The sequence below is a fragment of the Bos grunniens genome, chromosome 18 (genome assembly GCF_055505025.1).
Source record: "Bos grunniens cultivar Pamir isolate PY7600 chromosome 18, Bosgru_T2T1.0, whole genome shotgun sequence".
Classification (NCBI taxonomy): domain Eukaryota; kingdom Metazoa; phylum Chordata; class Mammalia; order Artiodactyla; family Bovidae; genus Bos; species Bos grunniens.
The window spans coordinates 2,128,569-2,148,765 of NC_141182.1; the positions used below are offsets into that span (position 1 = coordinate 2,128,569).

Genomic DNA, 20,197 nt, shown 5'->3' on the forward strand with positions numbered 1-20,197 from the left:
TTGTAAAGAAAACAGTGTGTGTGCTATGCTATTAAGACTTTTGCACTTTCTAGGAAATATCTTACTAATGTGTTTTACAAGAAAACACATAAATGCGTAGGTAAAATCCAGGTTTGAAGTAAAACAGCTTTTTTTTTTTTTTTTTAAAATTCAGTTTACTGAGAAAATTTCTTAGCATGTGGGATCTAGCTCCCTGACCAGGGATTGAACCTGGGCCCCCTGCACTGGGAGCTCAGAGTCTTAGCCACTGGACCACCAGGGAAGTCCCTGAAAAGAGTTTTTGACAGCTCTTTTTAAATGATTCTTCTGAGAATTACCATTACCCATGCAAAGAATGCAATGGATAGTGATATGATTAATCTAAGGCATAGGTCTGAAAAACAGGTGCAGAACTAAAGTCCAGTTGCATATCTCATGCCAACATACACAGCAAACTATTATTGTTAGATAAACCTAATTACTAAAGGGGGGGTACTATTTTACCTCTCGACATGACATTAATGTGTTCTGAATTAACTATGGGTTTGGGCATTTTTTTTTCCCCATAGTGCTAGTTTACTTAGAAAATAGATAAGAGAGAAGGAAAACACATGGAGGATTTAACTTTGTAAAAAGGCAGATTATTTACTTTCCATTTTTAATGTCTGGCAAATAAATTTCAACTTAATGTGTCTCTGCAGTTGTCATCAACGGCAATTTGTAAATAACACTGAAGGCCTAACTAACAGAGATGAGCAGAATTAAAGTAGGAAAGGAAGTGGGCATGTTTCTTAACTGAGTAGACTCCCAGCTTCACCACTGTGGTCTGAAACAGAAACATGTTTAAAAATGATGTCCAGTGCAGTCTGGCAAGAAGTCTAGGAAGGGGAAGGCCACTGCAATTCTAATTTGGGTCGTTTAGACATATGATCTAGTGGATCAAGCAAAAGTGGCCCCACATGGGTAGTGTCTCTGCAAAGCGCATCCAAAACCACAAGTCCTAAGGAAGGAAATTAGGCTAAAAATGTTGAAGTTCAATCATAAAAAGTGCAATCTACTTACAGGGTTTTAAGGTTGAATTATAAAGCACAGAGGGTTGTTTGGAAAACGCCTACTGCATTTGGAGAAATTAAAAACAAACAAAAATGGCAGTTTTGACAAGAGGAAGGAGCCAAATGTAAATGTTTATTTTTAATATAAATGAGAAGGGAATGTTTTGTTGGGTTTTTTCTGACCAACAGAGACCATTCTCCATTCTTATACCACATCTGGTGAATATGTACACTTGATAGACAAATACAATCTCCTTTTCCAGAAGGCACAGGGTGAAGGACACACCACACGCTAATAGTCCTATAAGCCACTGGGTCTCTTCATGCCTAACCCCAGTGTTAAATTCAGAGCAAGTCAAAGACTCAGTTCAAGACAGAAAACTGTGTTTATTTTCAGAGAAGCAAACTTGGGAAATTAAACAGCCTCACACTGGCTTCAAGAGGCAGCAGAGATCTTCAACAGTCAACAAGCTGAAAGCAATTCTTTCAGTTTAACCTTGGGCTCTTTTTTTTGATGACGCCTAAGAAGAGGGCCATAAATGTACTTCCAAGAAAAGGGTTTTTTTGTTTGTGATTTTTTAAAAAAGTAAAACAGAGGTAAGTTTCAAAAGTAAAAGGAGAAATAACTGCTTAAAAATCTCAGTGTTTATAATTCAACTAATGAAAAAAGCCCGGCATGAAAGAAAAAAACAGGACTAGTGGAAGACACCTGGGTTTAAAACAATGAGGAGCAAGTATTCAGACAGGCTCTATTGGGCAGCCGACGGGTTAAAGTCTGAAGAAAGACTGCCAGACACTTTGAATTGAAGCCTGAATAAGAAATTAAATGTATATTTAGCTTCCATCACCTGAGATTTTACTGAAACCCAGAGATGTTGTACCTATCTGTATTTCAGTCCACCACCAATCACAACCAGATGTAGTGTCTGAATTAAAATTTTATGCTTTTTTCCAACCACTGTATTGGAGAGAAGTTTAAAAACAACAACAACAACAACAAAAAACTTCTAAGAATAACAATGAAAAACAGCATTAAATCATCAACATATTTATGAATGGAAGTAAAGTCTGATGTGGCTGGGGAGCAGATTCTTAAGGAACCATTAGAGAAACGCTACAGTCACTCTACTTTTGACATAATGCAAGAGAAAAGCAGACAATATTTGACTCAATCATGGAGAGTAAATAAAAAGTTCAGTTTGCAGTCTTCAGTATTTTTATGATGTTGTTTTTCTCCTTGGAAGAATAACTCCAAAATTAAAAGAGAAAAGGGAAATGTAGAATAACATGTTTTACTTTTCCTGTTAATTAATTTTTCTGACTGCAATATGATCTCCCTCTATAGAGGGCGAAGTACCCCTGTTACATGAATCTGTTATAAAACCACAACATCCTCCAAAAGATTACAAGAGGGCCATAACGTAGCACACACATTACAAGGAAGCCAGTTTTATTTACTTACTTATTTGGCTATGCCTAGGCAGCATGTGGGGTCTTAGTTCCCTGACCAGGGACTGAACCTGTGCCCCCTGCGGTGGAAGCACAGTCTTAACCACCGGACCATCAGGGAAGTCCCAACAGTTTTATTTTATAAATACAGATAGATAAAACCAACAAAGGGTGAAATTATTCTGACGAATCTGTATATTCTCTGAGCTAAATTTCCACATGGCACTCAAACTGGAATGTATAGTCAGTCACATAGCGAGCCAAGGGAGTTTGAGGTACGTAATACTGAATCTAAAAGCTGAATATCAAAGTTTTAAAATAAGCTATTCTATTCTGAAGCCCCAACATATTTGATGAAGGGTCACTGCTTTAAAAGAATAAAGCATATCTGATTCAGTAGTAGAAGGTTTGAGGAAGAAAGCAGGTTCTCTAAGATCCCATAAAGAGCTAAGTGAGGTACATAAGCTGAGGACTTACCTGGTTGGAGTAGGGTGTTCCCTAAGAGCTCAAGAGAAGATGGTCCTAACTTAAGTCATCAGTAAGGTAGTAAGGGGACCTCCCTGGTGGTCCAGTGGCTAAGACTCTGGGCTCCCAATGCAGGGAGCCCAGGTTCAATCCCTGATCGGGGAACTACATCCCACATGTCACATCTAAAGATCCCACAACTAAGACACAGAGCAGTCAAATAAATAAACATATTAAAAAAAAAAAGATAGTTTGGGGACAAATCTATATAATGCAAGATCTCTGATTATTAACTTGGAGATAGAAAAGTAGCAATTATTTCCTTTGTGATTCTTTCAGTATGTAGAAATCCCCAACTTCATAGAATTTCTACCACTAATTCTAAAAAAGAAAATAAATTACAATTTTCAATACCACAATTTTCACTAATATCATTTGATATTTACACTGAGCCAAGAGAATAGAAAAAATATCACCAATTAATGTAATATTAATTACATTATATATATATACACACACATATATATATCACCATACATGTAATATTATACACATTTTCAGTAATTTCTGTCTTTATACACAATATCCATTTATAACAATATACATGTAACTTTTTCACAAACCTATCTAATGCTAACTCCTATTATTTGGAGCATATGCCTCTGTGGTTCAACTGGCCCAAGCGCACAGCCAAAACACTGAGGACTGCTTATGAGCCTTCCGGGAAACTGCCTCGACACGCCTCAGTCACAAGCGGACTGTGCAGCGTGTGAGAGCACTCACTGATGACAGGAGTGACTGTATTCTCCATCTGGGGACAAAAAGAGCCTGATTGCCAACCTGCCTGAATCAACAGTATCCTACTGTGAGTGCAGACTAAGAAAAAGAAGTCTAATTACACACACCCCTGCCTTGGTCTATCTCTGAACCAAGACATACGTGAATGCAAGAGAAGCAGAGTAACTGAATCACTCGTTCCTCCCTCATTGACTGGTCTGGTCAACAGATGTCATTTTTCCTTTCAGGTCATTAAAGATCCACAGAATTCTTTCTTTCACTACCTACCTCTGATATTGTAGACTTGCAAACTTCTCTGGCCACAGATTCAAATTTTGGATCTGTAGTTAGGTTCAGCTTATAATTCCATAACAACTAGGTACAAGAGAAAAGAACACAAAAAACAAACAAACAAAAAACTTAGAATAGCATGAAATTTAATATTAGTGGTTACCATAAATGATAAAATTCCATTATACAGTCAGATAAGGCATATTTTACACTTCAGTTAATGAACAAAAAGATTAAAATGTCACTGTATTTATAAATAAAAGGAAAAAATGTGGAAACAAAATAAAGCACTACCATTCAAAACATATATTTTTTTCTATTTTTACTTAAGGACAAATTTCTTTAAGTCAAGAAAAAACTAAAATGAAAATTCCTGATAAGAGTTTTTCCAAGAAAATATAAATAGGTGTACATGCAAAATTCTTCTTAAATCAAAAAGTCTAACACAGAAACTCAGAACTGAAGGCTACGTTGCAGATTTCACAACCAACAGTGCTTTTCACATGCTTTTTATGAAGGAATGTCGTCCAGAGTCTAATTTCCAAGTGTATCTTTCTTTATTCCTCTAAAACCCTCAACTTGACACGTACATGATAAGGTCTGTTTTACACAACTGTTTCAATGCTTCAAACTATGAAATCTCTAAAGCCATTACTATTCACAGGTGAGGGCTGAATATTACTTTATCTTTGCAGCTTCAGTTAAAAAATTTCAATACATGATCCAATTTCTGAAAAGTAGCAAAAATGAGCTCTTAAACTCTGCTCAGATGGAGAAAACAGAGTAGGGGCTTTCTATGATGCAGGATGCGGAGGAGCCTTTTTCTCAGGCTGCCTCACTCCATGACTAAAGAATACAATCACTCATTCACCAACTCACTCAAACATCTGCTTAGCACTTCTGATGATGTATCACACACAGTCTAATCTCAAGGGCTTCACCGACTATTACAGGAAACAGAAGCAAATGTTTGAACACATACAGAGCTAGGAAATGGAGGTTAAAGCAGGAGGAAAAAGACAAAGACTGTCCAGTGGTGTCTATGGTCCGTGGCAGGTAATGTGACTAAGTACAGCATTTGGTTAATTGAATCACAAGATGTCACAGCAGTAATGCAATCAGACTTACGAATCTTTTTTTTCTCCTTTAAATAATTTTTGAGGTTGTGTTATATTTTAAAAACCCTACCCCCTGTTCATGTTTTCTTCTACTGTTTTTGTGGTGTTTTACTTTAAATCTCTGACCTATCTAGACCTTACCTAGAATACGTCATCAACTTAAGCAGCCAATCTGCTTCTCTGTTCTTGCAGTCTCCCATTCAAAATACCAAATAATGTGGAGGTGGAGTGATTTCTTCCAGTACTGTCAGATATAGAACTACTCCTCTTTGAAGACACAACTCAAGTATCATCTCCACTATTAGGTGTTTCCGGACATCAACCCACCAGGGCAAAATTCACTTTTGTGTCCCTACTGTGCTCTTACAGGCTTTTGCCGAAGCATTCAGTGCTTTTTGCACAGATGTGATTTCACATCGGTTCCTTTTAATGTTAGACTGTATACGATATGGAGATACAGATACGACACTGAATGCATCAGTCGCAGTTATCTCTGGAGTCTGTATCTGCCAGCTCGAGCCTGTCTCCATCCTCGAGGTGTTTAGTTGTGTCCAGTTTCCATCATAGCGTCTGGCACACAGTAGATGACTCTATGATGACTAAGTGAAATAACTTTAAAAGACAAAACTCTAACATTGTAAACTTGACTTGCAAAGAAACAATTTCATATGGTAGCTGTAACTGAAGAAAAAGTTATGTTTACAAATATTATTTGGCCGAGCTTGCTGGTTTCTACAATGGAGGACTATCTGTAGATTTATCATGGCCCTTAGATAAGGTTAATCATTCTCCTGTTAAGATTAAGTGCATTTAAGAAAACATTATGCTTCCCAGAACAAAGGAAGAGCACCCTAATATCTGCCATCATATACATAAAACACACATGGCGAATTATGGAAAGTCCATACTTACATGATTGCAGTCTGAAGAAATTTCATTTTCAGGCTAAAAGGAAAAAAAAAAGAGACGCTGTTAAAAAAAAATCCTCTCAGGTTTTCAAATACCAGCAAAATAAACTCAAAACAAGAAATCTGAATATTCAACTGATTATATCTCTTCAACAGGAGGAGCAGATTTTTAGATTGCTGAGGAGCAATATACCAGAAAAGCAGATGAAACATAGTCCCTTGGCAATCCATGGTACAATCTGGAAACTGGGAAAATGGAGAGGAATGTAGTAAAGAGATAAAGCAACACTGGCAGAAGGATCCTTACACAATACTTCATAATCCTGAAAGCTAAAGAGGATTGGGCACAATATAGGTGTTCTTGCTTTAAAGAAAGTCAGATATCTGAAAAAGGCAGGCTTACTAAAGAGGGCAAAAAATGTCTGACAATGATTACAAATTAGGCTCATGTCACCATTAGGGGAGGCAAGGTGGTGGGCACACAGGACCTCCCTGTACTATATTTGTAACCTTAAGAGTTCATAACCTTGCAGGTCTATGATTAAAAATATAACATTACAAAAAACCAAACTATTTATATATTCCCGTGAATACATTTGCTCATAAAGCCAAGTACATACAACAGAGACTAAATGAACTTCCATTTCGGTGACAAACAAGTAGACGAGGTTAAGCTTAAAACTGCACAGCTTTGCCATACGCTCCTTTACTTTCCTTGTTCATACCAGTAAAGGAGATACAGCTGTCATAATGCACACAATAGTAAAGTACTATCTACTTTGAGTTTCCATAGCTTTCGAACCAGCTCAAGCGAAGTCAATTCTGTCTCCCCTCTATGAAATATTCCTGACAAAGGTTGTAAATGATGCCATTTTTCTAAATAAAAAGATTCTCCCTATTCAAGGAAAGAAATAAGGCAGCACAGAAAAGAGAAAATATTAGCAAGCTAAACGGACACACCGAGCATCACTTCAAGAAGAAAAGGGTTTCTAAGGAACTATTCATTCCACTACAGTATTTAACAGGCATTAATTCTAACATACAAACTCATTTCTGTATGTACTTATAAAATATACTAGAGTTGACTTAGATTGCTAGGCAATTGTGAGATTATAACACACCACCTCTGAACTTTCTCCCTTCTTGTCTAAGTAAGAACAGATACTTTAATGCCTTTCTGATGTGTTTGAGTCTCAGAAATCCGCCTCCATACTGTGAGTTAATCTAGCTTAACTCTGCTCCCTTCATTTCAATTCCAAGTGCCTACTTTATAACGCTTAACAGTTTATTTGCAAGAAAGCTTTCTTTTGTTTGGGCAGTTTTCTATCTATCCCCTCTACATCTACACTTTCCACTTTTTCCAGTCAATCAGCAATTCTACCTCTTTCTCAAAGCACATATGGCAATTAGCATCACTAGCATCTCTACTTGTGTTCATTTCCATAACAATAATTTTGGTTTAAAGGGGCATTCTTGAAAGAAATTCAGAGCTCGGAGAATTTTCAAAGTAGTCAAATAAGATTTAAGTTACTCATGGGAAAAAAGTGTTGCCATGTTCATAGTCCACAAAACTTACATTAGCAAATTAACGACTGTTTTAACGTCCTGCTTCCCTACAGTGGTAGGCTGGATTATTGCTCCCAGCTCTCCACTCTTAATAGGATTTGATATCCCTTGCCCTTTGTCCTCGTGACTCTGCACGGCCTCCTGCTGTGGACCAAGTGCACCCCCTGCCCCACTGAGGTCAGGCCGGGCTGCTGACTTGCTCTGGCCAGTGAGATGTTCGCAGGCATAACATGAGCAGAGGCTTTACATGTGCTCGGGGGGGCCTGTACTCTGACTCTTGTGAAGAACACGTACAGAAAGCTGCAAGGACAAGGAGAGACATGTGAAGCAGAAAGCCCTTGAAGTTTTGAGGGTGTCTGTAATGAAGAAAAAACTGACTAACAAGCCTATCAGGAAAATGAAATAATAAAAATCTCAAAACCTTTAAGTTGTCATTAACTGTAATGATCTGATTTAGTGAATCGTATTAGTAAGTACACAGTGCCGCACCTTTCAGGAAGGAATGACAAAGTCCACAGAGACGTAAGTGAACTGCAAATCTGAAGATCAGGCTTGCTTTTTATCTCTCTCACTGTCTTGATTTGCAACTGACAATTTTTTTCCTTTATAGTTTTTCTATTCACAAAGAGAAGATGACAATATAGGAATGCTATGAGAAAAAGATTATGATGTTAAGCCACGGAGATTCATTGAACAGTTATAAAGAATTTTTAAGTGTAATTACAAATAATTTACTCTCATAAATTTAAAAAAGCCTATAGAATTAAACGACAGAGTAGTTGTTCAGAAGAACAGAACAGAAACCTAAAAACTACAAAACACAAAGTAGTAAACCCACAGGGCTTCCCTGGTGGCTCAGAGGTTAAAGCATCTGCCTGCAATGTGGGAGACCCGGGTTCGGTCCCCGGGTTGGGAAGATCCCCTGGAGAAGGAAATGGCAACCCGCTCCAGTGGGTTCTCCACTCTTGCCTGGAGAATTCCCATGGAGGGAAGAGCCTGGTAGGCTACAGTCCACAGGGTTGCAAAGAGTCAGACACGACTGAGCTACTTCACTTCACTTCAAACCCACAATACCAACACAAATTAACTCTAGAAAAAGTATTAAAAAAAAAAAAAAAAAAAAGGAAAGAAAATGCTACAGTTGAGCACTCAGCCATTCGATAAGAAACGAAAAGACAGAGATCTCAAGGAACAAAAACAGATGTGGGTGCTCACACAGGTGTGCTTCCGAGCCTGCACGGCTGCCATGAGGTCACAATCAAGTTACTTCATCAGACAGCACATCTACTTCTGAAAATCTGTACACGCAGACAGGCTTGATGATCTTTAACCTTAGGATATGAAGAGTATGGGGACTAACACCAGAACTATTAAGGAAGAAGAGGCTGAAGATTGTTTTCCTTTTATTAACAGTGAAATAACACTCTAAATAAAATGATCCCAAGAAATCAATCAACAAGTAAATACTGAATACATATTTAGTACCCAAAACTGTGCCAGGCATTGTTGTGGGATTATAGAGTAAGGCACTGTCCCTAACCACAGATAGTTTACAGTCCAGCTGTAGAAATAAAATGGTGAGTTCAAGCAAATGAGCAAAAGCAGACTTGAGCTGGGCCTAAACGTTCAGACCGGCCCAGGGGCTGTTCCAAAAGGGATGCAACTGAGAAGATTCCCTGGAGCTCAGGAAGAAAATAAATGAAGCTTTCTTTTTTGAAAAACTCATCATTTAATTTACACTTTCATGGTTTTGTAATATATGTTAGAATAATTGATATTTTATGAATAACACATATCTACTAGGGTAAGCTTAGTAATTTTTTCAAATAATAAGAACATGATGAAGACAGAAAATTGAGAGTTGAAACCTCCCTTCTAACCAGTCCTCCACTCAAACCCACCCCTTCAAATCAGAGGCAAAGTGAAGGTTCCTAGCCTGTGGAAGCAGCAAATTAGAGGCTAAGCTTTGCCACAGAATTAGCTACTCTCTATTACTCTGGAGACAGAAATCTGGACTTCGAAAAGTCTTCTACATCAAGTGTTTCCTCATTGGAATTTAAAAAACTGTTCTCTTAACAATGGAAAACTGGGGGGAGACAAGCTTATGAAAACTCTCACAAATAACTTTCTGTTAAATTAATGATCAAATTTTGGAGAAGAGCCTGCTGAAGCTGCATATGTTAGTATCAACAAAAAACTCATTATGAATCCAGGAAAGAGAAAGAAGACAACGTGACGCAGCCCCCCAGCCTAACACAGTGACTAAAGCAGAAGGAACGCAGCTAATGCTGGACGGCGATGTGGCAACAGCACCCTGGGAGACAGCCTGAGCACTCTCTGCAGCAGACAGCACCGAGAAACCGGGCTGACGCCGGTGAAAAATGTGATGCGTGCAGAAGAAAACAGTAAAAGTGTCACTGGATTGAGCCGGGTGCTACATTTACTTCTTATAACATGATGGGGGGGTGGGGCAAAAAAAATGGTATTGTGTCCAGTTTACTGATAGAGATAGTGAAATTCACAGAAATCAAATCACATAATCAAAGGCACATCTCTAGGAGGCAACAGAAACTGAAGTTTATTAAACGATAGTAAATGACAACCAATGCTTATTGTGATACTTCCTACCTTGATACTTCCCCCCAAAGTCAGCAGCTCAGGATGAGCACAATAACGGGGAGACCTTTAGGAGGAGCAAGAAAAGGGAATGTAGACAGGGGACTTTCCTGGTGGTCCAGTGGTTAGGACTGTGTGCCCCCAACGCAGGGGGCCTGGGTTTGATCCTAGGTTAGGGAACCAAGATCCCACATGCCTCATGGCCAAACAAACACCAAACAAAAAAATAAATCAAAGAAAGGTAGACAGGATGAATAAACGGAACAAGTGCTCTGGATTGATTTATTTGATGAATTCAGAGGCCAGTGGCCTGGGTAAGAAACTGGTAATGAGATCAACTATGGATCTAGACTGGCGTTTCCCCAGTGGCTCAGTGGTAAAGAATCCGCCTGTCAATGCCAGGAGACCCAAGTTTGATGCCTGGGTCAGGAAGATGCCCTGGAGAAGGAAATGGCAACCCATTCCAGTATTCTTGCGTGGAGAATCCCATGGACAGAGGAGCCTGGCGGGCTACAGTCCATGGGGTCGCAAAGAGTAGGACACAATTGAGCACGCATGGAAAGGGATCCGGATGAGCCTTTCAAATAACCACAACAGGTTATAAAAAACTTTGATTAGTTCATTTGACTTTTCTAAATCAGTGATTCAAATGTTTGGGATATTACTATACTTTAATCTCCTAACTGGGTAAGTAAGACAAGCTGAAACAGTTTATTTTAAGGTTTAACACCCCTAACCCTTCCTCTAAGTTCCGTAAACTCAGAATGGGCTTTTAGGGATAGAAATTGTGTGTGTGTGTAGGGGGGTGTTGGGGGGAGGAAACCCAACAGATTAGCAGTAGTGTCAGCTACAGAAGCTCTGTGACTTCAGATGTCTCACTTCTTCAGACCCTAGAGGACAAGCTTTGGACTAAAACAGGGATTTCATCACCTAGGGTTCATGACAGACTTAGGAGTAAGGTTGTCTTGAAAAAGAACGCAAACTTCTGCGTGCAAGTATGTTTTCCTGAGAAGAGAATCCACAGCTGTTATCATCATCTCAAAAAGATCCATAAGTCGGAGAAAGACAAATATTGTATGATTATCGCTTATATGGACAATCTTAAAAAAATAAAAAAAGACACAAATGAACTTACTTACAAAACAGAAACAGACTCACAGACTTGGAAAACAGACTTACGGTTGGTTACCAGGGGAGAAGGGTAAGAGAGGGGCGGCTAGTGAGGTTCGGGCTGACACATTCATACTGCTATATTTGAAATGAGTAACCCACAAGGACCTATGGTATAGCACGGGGAACTCTGCTCAATATTATATAACCACATAAATGGGAACAGACTTTCAAAAAGAATATACATGAATATGTATAACTGAATCACTTTGCTGTACACCTGAAACACATTGTTAATTATTTAGACATTACTATAGCAGTCTTCAGAATAATAATCAAAGTTTATAATCAAAACTAATGACACTCTGCAATACCGCTGACCCTTGAATGACATGGGTTTGAATTGTATGGGTCCACTTATATTTGGATTTTTTTAAAATAAATGTGTACTATGTTTTTTTAAAAAAGAAGCATTTATCTAAGATGACTGAGATTCTCTCCGGCTCTCTGAGTCTATAAAATCTGAGACGTGGAACTGAAAAATAGCAGTATTTGAATTCCACATCCTTTAATGCAGGTAATTTGCATATTATGATTACAGTTTCCTACTGCTTGATCTTAATCATTCTCGGCTGGTCAAAATCAAAACAAACAGGTTTCAGAATACACTGCTGGAAAGGTTGAGTCTGAATGTTCTCAATTAATTCAACCATCACATTCACTTAAGAGGATGATTTTTACAGAGAGTACAAGTCTGGAAGTATGATTTCCCCAAAGGCGAATAGGCTGAGTTAATGAGTCTGGCAGGAGAAATTAAAGGAGTCACAAAACTAACTTGGAAGTTGTCCCAGTTTCTAAAACAGAAATGCTTGGGAGTTAGACTGTGTCTAAAATATGAAACATTCTATAATCACATCTACTCCAGTTGAACTACCCACCAGATCATACCTGATACTAAATTCAGTGGCAATAGACTCTATGCATTAAACACCAAGAGAAAACAAACAAATCAGCAGTACTGCTGCTTTCGTGGCCTTGCAAAAATCTGAAGGCTAGGAAACAGCCTGATGCCTCCTTCTGAGGAACATTCTGCTGCAGCAGTAGGTAAATTCTCCTACAAATTTATTCTTGAAGGACCCAGTAAACTTCCAGTCATATAAGCAATTCATTTATTAACTAGGCCCAAACCACTTCCTTCACGCCCACCAAAAAAGCAAACTGAAAACACTACAGTGGGTGATGATTAGATCAACTCAGTCTTTCAGTCTTGGTAAATTTCTCCTGCGCAAGTGTAAACTGAACATTAACCCTCAGTCAGATTCATAACTAAGTTCCTCTTAGTGCCTCATTCTGGCTCAACCAGAATTATTTTCTATTTGTACCCAGGGATAGCTGCTAAGGATTGTTTTACCAAAATAACAGCGATCAGCACAGGCTTTGTGCCCTCCAACAATGCTCTGATTCACTCAAGAGCTTTGCTTTTATATGATTCTTTAACGTTCACTCATCTTTTCAGAAAGGATTTACGAACAGGTTCAGTGGGAGGTAAAAAGAAAGGAAGACAGAGAGTTACAGATGGCTGGCTCTCAAGTACATATGATAAGGGAGGTAAAACATGAGTCTACACCTAACCATCACACAAAGTTGACTGTGGAGTTGAAGGAGCTAATATTTTAAAGAATGAAAGAAGTACCACCACGCTTTCTGAGTTAGGATGACAGAAATCAGACAGACTAACAGAGGAGGGAACAACTAACGGCAGTCTTACGAGGAGGCTGTGATTTGCTGACATGAGGAGGCTGTGATTTGCTGATATGGCACTGTGTGTGGGCAGGGGTGAGGGGGCGACAAGGCACACCACCAAGGTGAGGAGGTCAGAAGGCTGAGACCTGAGCAAGGACGCAGGGAGCACCATGGGACCATTCCCAGGCGACGGTGAAGGGCTTCCCTGCTGGCTCAGTGGTAAAGAAACTGTCTGCAATGCAGGAGACATGGGTTTGATCCCTAGGTCGGGAGGATCCCCTGGAGAAGGAAATGGCAACCCCCTCCAGTATTCTTGCCTGGAGAATCCCATGCACAGAGGAGCCTTGGTCATGGGGTCTCAAAAGAGTTGCACAAGACTTAGCGACTAAACAACAACATATGGTGTGTCTGTGTGCTCGATCACTCAGTCGTGTCCAACTCTTTGTGACCCCATGCAGCACGCCAGGCTTTCCTATCTTTCACAGTCTCCCAGAGCTTGCTCAAACTCATGTCAAATAATGGTTTGTTTTAGTCCTAATTAATATGTTATGCTAAATACAGTGTAGAGAGTGGTGATTCAATTTATTATTATTTACTTGTGTGCTTCCCCAGTGGGTGGTGGGGTAACAACTGCGAAAAAATATGCAAATACTTTTAAAATAATCTTTAAATATTTTATTAACTTTGAAGAAGGAATAAGAACAGCTACTTAAGAAACTGGAGATACTTAGGCACTGATCTATTCATAGAGTTTTTACATAGCTCAAGAAGTTTACATCAAATGGGGAAAAAAAAAATAGTAGCGAAGACCTATATACTATAAACAGAAAAGATTCAGAAAAATCCATCTCTAGAAAGCAGGTCATATGGACTCATAGACTTCACTGAATATAGAAGAATCAAAGAGCGCAACATAAAGCCTTCTGCTGGGGATATAAAGGTAGCAGCCAGGCCACGGTATCAAAGAAAATATCCTTTTCCTCCTAATCTAAATGTTTGCTTCCAGTCTGGGTTCAGAGAAAGTTCCTGATCATTTGAACTGGTTGTTAGTCAAGGCCCCTTTCATGTTTGCTTTCTTGGTTTCCATTTCAGCCAGCTCCTGCAGTTGCCTGTTGCTCAGGCCTTTGCATTCCAACTGTTTTCCAATCACTGTGCATTCTGTGCAAACAAGGCAGCAACTTCCCTAGCCTCAATCTTCTCTTCCTCTTCCCCAAGAGCAGACACAGTGACAAAGCACAATGTGCTAACTATTTGGCCATTACTGCCTTCTTAGGAGGCTCTTGCTTCTGAGATATATATATATTTCAGTTCAGTTACTCAGTCGTGTCCGACTCTTTGCCACCCCATGGACTGCAGCACATCAGGCTTCCCTGTCCATCACCAACTCCTGGAGTATACTCAAACTCATGTCCATCGAGTCGGTGATGCCATCCAACAATCTCATCCTCAGTCGTCCCCTTCTCCTTCTGCCTTCAATCTTTCCCGGCATCAGGGTCTTTTCCAATGAGTCAGTTCTTTGTATCAGGTGGGCCAAGTATTGGGAGTTTCAGTTTCAGCATCAGTTCCTCCAATGAATATTTAGGGTTGACTTCCTTTAGGATTGACTGGTTTGATCTCCTTGCACTTCAAGGGACTCTCAAGAGTCTTCTTCAACACCACAGTTCAAAAGCAGCAATTCTTTGGTGCTCAGCCTTCTTTACAGTCCAACTCTCACATCCATACATGACTACTGGAAAAACTATAGCCTTGACTAGACATACCTTTGTCAGCAAGTAATGTCTCTGCTTTTTAATATGCTGTCTAGGTTGGTCAAAAGACTAGCTTTACTTTCAAGGAGCAAGTGTCTTTTAAATTCATGGCTGCACTCACCATGTGCAGTGATTTTGGAGCCCAAGAAAATAAACTCTGTTTCCATTGTTTCCCCATCTATTTGCCACGAAGTGACAGGACCAGATGCCATGATCTTAGTTTTCTGAATGCTAAGTTTTAACTTCTTCACTCTCCTCTTTCACGTTCATCAAGAGGCTCTTCAGTTCTTCATCGCTTTCTGCAATAAGGGTGGTGTCAACACATATCTGAGGTTATTGATATTTCTCCCGGAAATCCTGATTCCAGCCTGTGCTTCATCCAGCCCGAACGGAAATCTTGATTCCAGTTTGTGCTTCATCCAGCCCGGAATTTCGCATGATATACTCTGCATAGAAGTTAAATAAGCAGGGTGACAATATACAGCCTTGACGTACTCCTTTGGCTATTTGGAACCAGTCTGTTGTTCTATGTCTGATTCTAATGGTTGCTTCTTGACCTGCGTATAGATTTCTCAGGAGGCAGGTAAGGTGGTCTAGGATTCCCATCTCTTTAAGAGTTTTCCACAGTTTGTTGTGATCTACACAGTCAAAGGCTTTGGCATAATCAATAAAGCAGAAGTAGATGTTTTTCTGAATTCTCTTGCTTCTTCTATGATCCAACGGATGTTGGCAATGTGATCTCTGGTTCTTCTGCCTTTTCTAAAATCAGCTGGAACATATGGAAGTTTGTGGTTCACATATTGCTGAAGCCTGGCTTAGAGAATTTTGAGCATTACTTTACTAGCGTGTGAGATAAGTGCAATTGTGCGGTAGTTTGAGCATTCTTTGGCATTGCCTTTCTTTGGGATTGGGATGAAAACTGATCTTTTCCAGTCCTGTGGCCACTGCTGAGGTTTCCAAATTTGCTGACATACTGAGTACAGCACTTTCACAACATCAGCTTTCAGGATTTGAAATAGCTCAACTGTAATTCCATCATCTCCACTAGTTTTGTTCATAGTGATGCTTCCTAAGGCCCACTTGACTTCACATTCCAGGATGTCTGGCTCTAGGTGAGTGATCCCACCATCATGATTATCTGGGTTGTGAAGATCTTTTTTATATAGTTCTTCTGTGTATTCTTGCCATCTCTTCTTAATATCTTCTGCTTCTGTTACGTCCCTACCATTTCTGTCCTTTATTGAGCCCATCTCTGCATGAAATGTTCCCTAGGTATCTCTAATTTTCTTGAAGAGATCTCTAGTCTTTCCCATTCTGTTGTTTTCCTCTATTTCTTTGCATTGATCACTCAAGAAGGCTTTCTTATCTTTCCTTGCTATTCTCTGGAACTCTGCATTCAAATGGGTTTATGTGTCCTTTTCTCCTTTGCTTATTTAGCTTCTCTTTTCTCAGCTATTTGCAGGGCCACCTGAGACAACCATTTTGCCTTTTTGCATTTCTTTTTCTTGGAGATGGTCTTGATCCCTGTCTCCTGTACAATGTCATGAACCTCTGTCCATAGTTCTTCAAGCATTCTGTCTATCAGATCTAATCCCTTGAATCTATTTCTCACTTCCACTGTATAATTATAAGGGATTTGATTTAGGTCATACCTGGATGGTCTAGTGGTTTTCCCTACTTTCCTCAATTTAAGTTTGAATTTGGTAATAAGGAGTTCATGGTCTGAGCCACAGTCAGCTCCCGGTCTTGTTTTTGCTGACTGTACAGAGCTTCTCCATTTTTGGCTGCAAAGAACATAATCAATCTGATTTCGGTGTTGACCATCTGGTGACATCCGTGTGATGAATATTCTGTTGTGTTGCTGGAAGAGGGTATTTGCTATGACCAGTGTGTTCTTTTGGCAAAACTCTGTTAGCCCTTGCCCTCCTTCATTTTGTACTCCAAGGCCAAACTTGTCTGTTACTCCAGATATCTCTTGACTTCCTACTTTTGCATTCCAGTCCTCTGTGATGAAAAGGACATCATTTTTGGTTGTTAGTTCTAGAAGGTCTTGTAGATCTTCAGAGAACCGTTCAACTTCAGCTACTTTTGCATTACTGGTTGGGGTAAAGACTTGGATTACTGTGATACTGAATGGCTTGCCTTGGAAATGAACAGAGATCATTCTGTCATTTTTGAGATAGGACCTAAGTACTGCATTTTGGACTCTTATGTTGACTATAAGAGATACTCCATTTTTTCAAAGAGGTTCTTGCCCAGTCACTTAGTCATGTCCAACTCTTTGTGACCCCATGGACTGCAGCCCACCAGGCTCCTCCATCCATGGGATTCTCCAGCCAAGTACACTGGAGTGGGTTGCCATTTCCTTCTCCATCTTGCCCACAGTAGAAATATAATATATATATATATAATATATATATATTTTAAAATATGAGATATATTATTTCATTTTCCCAAAACCCTAGCCAAACTTGACTATTACTCCATCCACAGTGGAGGTCATGGCAGCATTCTTCAGCTGGGACTGGTAGAAGACTAGCAGTCTACACTTTGTACATTTCTTCCTGCATGTCCTTTAATACCTCTGGCCTCCAAAGACACACAGGTGTCTTCATCTTGTGTTACAAAACGTGTGGGTATGTTTGGCAGCATCAGTCACGTAGGCCAACCCTGGGGACTCATGGGTAATTTCTCTGCCAGTCCAGCACCAGGACCATCTGGCAGCATGAACAGCAGACATCGAGGGGCTTCTCACTGTCATCATGTGCCAGCCCCCACCCCCATTAGAGGCGCTGGCATGGACTACTGACTAGAGCAGTAGGTATGGTTCAGAGACAGAGCCCAAAGACAACACGAAGAATAATGTAGAGTTATTATATATACTTCTGTGGGAACACGATGCAATTTAAAGGGATAAAAGATAGATAGGCAAGGTTCCTCCAACAAACCAGAGCCCATTTATCCCTGGTTCTTGGACAGTCAGGGTATTAAGATGAGGTCAAGACTTACTTTCTTATACCTTTAAAATGAAAATAACTTCAATGGTCTTTATAATACATATAAAATAGTAGGAATTAGTGAATGCGTCTGCTCAAGTTCATATATTACTTACTTGTATATAAACAATACGGGCAAAAGACTTGCAGCTTTGTCAAGTGCTAATTCATTCACCTTCAGTGAGGTTTTAGCCCTATTTTAAAAATATGAAAGCATAATAATGTAACTCATTACTAGACTTAAGAGCCCCCGCTAAACTGATCAACTCCTGACTCACTGACAGAAGTATCCATACCCATGAAGATGCTCTGTCTCAAAATTTAATTCAAGAAATCAAATTACATCTTATTTTTGCTTAAGAAAACTCTACAACTAGTTAAAAATAACCAAATGGAAACACTCAAAATTAGTCAAATTTATCTATCTTCTGTCCCCAGAGCAGGGAATGGCAAATATGGATATAACAATCTAGTTACTGAACACAAAATACATCATTACATTACGGCCAAAAGGATACATATTTGGTTATGGTTTTACAAATCTTAAAGTTTATTTTAAAAAAATGTAAATTACGAAATCAAGTAATGTTCTATACCCTAAGAAATACTGTGAACTCCTTCCGAATCCCCCCCCATTTTACTATCCTGAATTAAAGGTACCACCCTGCTTATTTAACTTATATGCAGAGTACATCATGAGAAATGCTGGGCTGGAAGAAGCACAAGCTGGAATCAAGATTGCCGGGAGAAACACACCACCCTTATGGCAGAAAGTGAAGAGGAACTAAAAAGCCTCTTGATGAAAGTGAAAGCAGAGAGTGAAAAAGTTGGCTTAAAGCTCAACATTCAGAAAACTAAGATCATGGCATCTGGTCCCATCACTTCATGGGAAATAGATGGGGAAACAGTGGAAACAGTGTCAGACTTTATTTTTGGGCTCCAAAATCACTGCAGATGGTGACTGCAGCCATGAAATTAAAAGATGCTTACTCCTTGGAAGGAAAGTTATGACCAACCTAGATAGCATATTCAAAAACAGAGACATTACTTTGCCAACAAAGGTCCGTCTAGTCAAGGCTATGGTTTTTCCTGTGGTCATGTATGGATGCCAGAGTTGGACTGTGAAGAAGGCTGAGCACCGAAGAATTGATGCTTTTGAACTGTGGTGTTGGAGAAGACTCTTGAGAGTCCCTTGGACTGCAAGGAGATCCAACCAGTCCATTCTGAAGGAGATCAGCCCTGGGATTTCTTTGGAAGGAATGATGCTAAAGCTGAAACTCCAGTACTCTGGCCACCTCATGTGAAGAGTTGACTCACTGGAAAAGACCCTGATGCTGGGAGGGATTGGGGGCAGGAGGAGAAGGGGACGACAGAGGATGAGATGGCTGGATGGCATCACTGACTCGATAGACGTGAGTCTGAGTGAACTCTGGGAGTTGGTGATGGACAGGGAGGCCTGGCGTGCTGCGATTCATGGGGTCACAAAGAGTCGGACACGACTGAGCGACTGAACTGAACTGAATAAACTATATGAGACAGATCATCCACAAAAGATGTTTAGAGATATTTCTTTCTATAGAGCTCACTCAGTCTTTTACATCAGCTTTCCATTTGGGACCACGTCACTATTGTGAAGCACAAGTTTTTCTGGAATGAAATCATCTGCATGAGAGCCTATAATCAGCGAGGAGGGAAAAATTACCGCTGACTCACTCACTCATTTTTTTCCCCCTAGGGGAAGAGTTAGAAATTTAGAATCCAGTTTGGTCCTAATTTGGGGGGGAAGAAAACAGTCAAGCGTTCTATCAAATGCTTGGCCAGATTCCCCTTTAAGCCCCATGGGAAAGAATCTTAGACAAGTCTATCAACATGGCTTCCAGCCACAGCAGGCACACAGCTGTAGAGATAAAAGACCTTGTTTTTCTTTTTTTTTTTTTTTTTAAATTATTTATTTATTATTTTCACGTGTGCTGGGTCTTCGTTGCTGTGCGTGGGCTTTCTCTAGCTACTGTGAGCGGGCTTCTCATCGCCATGCTTTCGAGGACTTCCATAGTTGCAGTGGCACAGGGGCTCAGTTGCCCCACGGCATGTGGGATCTTCCCAGACCAGGGATCGAACTGGTGTCCCTTGCATTGCAAGGCAGATTCCCAACCACTGGACCACCAGAGAAGCCCCAAGACCTTGTTTTTCATTGCCCAGTTTCATGGATAAAGTCAGTTTTGGTGCCCATGATACAAAAGTGACACCCAGAGCATTATCATTCAGTCTCAAGTGGCTAACATCTATAAATTATTCTGTAGACAATTCATCAACAATGACACAGTCCTCTGAACTGTGAGGGTGTGATACCACTACCATAGAAACACAGCATCAAAATCC

General features: G+C 39.9%; 1 protein-coding gene across 1 annotated transcript in view; it reads right to left on the reverse strand.

The window, feature by feature from the left end:
- Positions 1-20,197, reverse strand: part of GLG1 (golgi glycoprotein 1) — a 130,387-nt gene that overhangs the window by 42,364 nt on the left and 67,826 nt on the right. Inside the window, exons 2-3 of the mRNA XM_086349838.1 lie at positions 6,044-6,076; positions 4,011-4,097 (exon numbers count right to left, since the gene is read on the reverse strand). Of these exons, the coding sequence (XP_086205964.1) occupies positions 4,011-4,097; positions 6,044-6,076 (120 nt within the window). The remainder of the gene's footprint in view (positions 1-4,010; positions 4,098-6,043; positions 6,077-20,197) is intronic.